This window comes from Mastacembelus armatus, chromosome 4, assembly GCF_900324485.2.
Source record: "Mastacembelus armatus chromosome 4, fMasArm1.2, whole genome shotgun sequence".
In the NCBI taxonomy this organism is placed as follows: domain Eukaryota; kingdom Metazoa; phylum Chordata; class Actinopteri; order Synbranchiformes; family Mastacembelidae; genus Mastacembelus; species Mastacembelus armatus.
In genome coordinates this window covers 9,562,873-9,566,554 of record NC_046636.1, presented here as the reverse complement: position 1 = coordinate 9,566,554, position 3,682 = coordinate 9,562,873, and the positions used below count along the sequence as shown (strand labels likewise).

At 36.9% G+C, this 3,682-nt stretch overlaps 1 protein-coding gene across 1 annotated transcript; it reads right to left on the bottom strand.

Annotated features, from left to right (window-relative positions):
• Window positions 1–537: 537 nt before the first annotated feature.
• Window positions 538–3,193, bottom strand: srek1ip1 (SREK1-interacting protein 1). Its single transcript, XM_026323736.1, has 5 exons — window positions 3,077–3,193; window positions 2,651–2,698; window positions 2,256–2,414; window positions 1,776–1,863; window positions 538–1,586 (listed from the first exon to the last, which is right to left on the bottom strand). Exons 1-5 carry the CDS (start codon window positions 3,087–3,089, stop codon window positions 1,343–1,345), a joined length of 552 nt encoding a protein of 183 aa, XP_026179521.1. The 5' UTR covers window positions 3,090–3,193; the 3' UTR covers window positions 538–1,342.
• Between the last annotated feature and the right edge of the window lie 489 nt (window positions 3,194–3,682).

Genomic DNA, 3,682 nt, shown 5'->3' with positions numbered 1-3,682 from the left:
TCAAAAGTAACTCATCTAAACGCGTGGCTACGGATTTTCAGAGTAAAAGCTTGGTTGTGTCCACTCAGGCTTGACACTGGGAGTGCTAATCTAATGGTCGGGTTTCGCAGTATTAGAGATTACAGACAGAATACAGTCCACCTGTGTTTTTGCATGTCTGTAAAGTATTTGAAGTGCAGGCAGATGGCACACTGAGGGGAGCCCCTTCCTTTCAACCTTCAAAACATTTAAAATATATTTTTAAACTTCTCAATTAAGGGGCTGCCTATATTGAGCAGTAATAGTGGAGGACTAAGTTTTCTATTTTCTGATTTTCTTGAGCCACACCTTTGCTTTCAATCTACTCCTGAGTTTTCACTCAGGCTTAAATGCAGTTCAAGTGTGTTGCTGCCCTCTACAGGAAATATGACTGAACATGCTCGCTGGCTGTACATTTTGTCAAAAGAGCTCTCCAGCATCATAACTACAGAGACAATTTTCCTCTGAGTCACATCTTCTTATAACTGTCAAACTATTTAAAACTATTCGAAATAACAGTTTGATATAAATATATATTTATTCCAATAAAACAACACTTGGAGCAGACCAAAAATTGACAGATGGAAGCAATGTGACATTTCCCATGAAGACACACTGGGCGGAAATGAAATCTTGAAATGTCCAGATGGTGTTCAACAAAATCCATGTGGTTAAATGACAAAATGCAGGAACCTTTAGGAGTTTCACTGTACTATAAAGCCATATGAGCTAAAGGACGTGCAATTTTATAAAAATGGAATCTCAAACCTCTCCTTTACCAATTGGTCTTAGTTAATGCTGCCATCTACTCATTACTGACACAAAATGAGCTTAATATTGGCTAATATGTTAGGCACAGGTACTAGTTCTCTTGGCCTATATAATAGCTATTATCCCCAGTCAAATAAAGATTTTGGAGATTGGAATCATTCTCATACTCATGTTCAGTAATACTAGTATATATGACAAAACTGTGCATCGCAAACATCAACTGTTAAAAGTGAGTCTGTGTGGGTAAAGGAAAAATAACAAAAAACCTTTTATCAGAAAATGTTCCCTAGCATTGTACATTTTTTCTAAAACAGCAGAGAACCACAAACAGATTTGTTTTTTTTCATTTGAATGATGTAGGTTCTTCTGTCAGTGTAAGACCTGTTACCTGCAGTGGACCATGTGAGTTGCACAATGATTTAGGTATTTTCTGTATTGGATAATTTCTTTATATTTTTACAGTACAGGATCAGGTGCCTTATTTTACATTATGTCAAACAAAACATACTTTTAATGGATTGGAGAATGAATATGTTGGCCATCCACACACTGTTCAGTCACTATCTGAGGATTCAGTGCTGCTAGAAGAAGAAGAAGAGGAAGATGATTCATGTGTTCTCTTCTTCTGTCTCTTCTTGTGATGCTTCATATGTTCCTTTTTGTTCTTTTTGCTTTTCTTCTTGTGGCTTTTTTGTTTCTTTTTCTTCCTTTTATCCTTTTCATCAGATGATGAGTAGGATCTGCTGCGTTTCTTTTTCTTCTTTGTGGTCTCCTCATCGCTCGATGCTGAAACAGATCTAGGTAGTAAGAAAGTACTATAGGTCACTGAAAGGTCATTATCCTTCAAAATTATTAGGCAAATAAAAAATAAAATAAAATCAAGCCTTTTATATATATTTACACTTCATGCTTCTGCTGTTCTGCTGTTTAGGCACAGTACTGCCAAAAGAGCAGAAAAATTCCAAGGTAAGAAAAGAAAAATTTACCGCTTCCTTGACTTTCTATCTTTGCTCTTCTTCAATTTGTGTCGCTTTTTTCTGTCACCATCATCATCAGCATCAGCATCCTGGGAACCTAACATGCAAAGAGAATAGTCAAAGTACCTTTTCCTGAAAATTAGTGGCTGTTAGTAACTTTAATAGGCAAGTAACTCAACATCTGTAAAATCTGGGAAAGTATGCCTAATAGCAGAAACAGTGAGACTTCAAATGTTTGCCTTCCTTTTCAGGACATTGTGTAAACCTGTTTACCCTAAATCCCACAGTAATCTGTTATCTCAAATAAAACCTGACATTGACATTATTTCTCAACATAAACTTTTCTAACGTCGTCTTCTCACTGACGTTACATTATTACCACTTCTGTGTAATAGTGCTCCCGCTTCCAAGGAAGTCTTGCAGTGATAGTTCTTTTCATTAAATTTCCATTTCCTGTTTATCTATTTTACAAAGGAATGCCTTTCTGACCTTTTCGATGCTGGCCATTTCGCCCCAACTTTTCATAGCGCTGAGCTGCAGGTATGTCCTCGTCGCTCTCTTCAGTGCTGGTGCTGCTCACATCCAGGACGATGTCTTTCTGGGGGTCAACTCTGACAAAGTTTCGGCACTCAAAGGTCAAGTGGCCCGCTGAAAACAATTGGAAGCCCAAGAGAGAATGACTGAAAAACTATGACAAAGCAAGTCCACTTCATTGGTAACATTTTCAAAATAACTTTAAAAAATTATCCATGCCTTATCCTTACTGCTCATAAATACAATCCAATTATAACAGCTTTAAAGCAGACTCCAACAAGCCCAGGTTAATAAAGCAGCAGAGACCCAAGTTCACAAAATGTAACATGATGGATTTTTGCTTTACTTACGATATCCACATTTCTTACACCCAGCTCTAATGTTGTCTTTATTAGGACCTGTGAGACAATAAAGGCGTTTTTTTTAGTGTTGGAGTAACTCTTGTTTGTTTACATACACACATGGGTGTCCTACAAGAAGGCTAAGGTTATCAAATGAATAACAGAGGCACATATTTAGCCACCTTAAATGTTTAGATTCATGTAGTGTAACCTCCACTGAGAAACAGCTTTAGAAGTATATGTATTTATATTTATAAAAAAACCAATACGGAATATGGGGAACAGCTCCTCATTTCAGCTCGTTTGTTCTTTCGTAGTTACGACTTCGCATAACGCTAACGCTAATTCAAATACTCTCATCTTCCTTGGATTTCCAGAGTAAACCAAATAAAAAATAAGTGTAAGTAACTTAAGTTACTAAAACTCAATACACACCTGGAGCAGCCATTGACTTTCCACGACAAACCCGAAAAAGCAAAAAAACTTGTTAAAACACGAACAAACCCAGTATCCGCCAGTGCTCACTTTAAACAAAGTCGGGCGGGAACATTTATTCCGGAAACTATTGGTTCCTAAGACTTCCTTTGTTGTTTTTTTATTTTCCTTCTGGTTTGACAAACTGGATTACTAGTGTTTTACCGCCCCTTTCTGGACTGGAGTTTGGAGCAGTCATTTGCACAGTTCTCCAGCTTCATGAATATACACTACCAGGCAAACGTATGGACACACTTTACCATTAAATTGAATGAGAAAATCTGTCCAAATTTTTGACTGGTACTGTATTTTAAACCAGCTTTAAAGAACTGAAAAACATAAAAACCATGAGCAGTAAATTAAAGTAAAAACGTTTTTTATCCCCATCTTTAATAGATGTTGTTCACTTATAACTCATCCAATTAAAACATAGCCCTCAAAGCATGATACTAAGGATAGTAAGTATATATGACGAGGTAAATTGCAAGATTAATTCCAGTTTTCATGTGTTTTAAAGGTATATCATGTCAACCCCCTGCACCACGTGGATCATCACATACTGAGCAC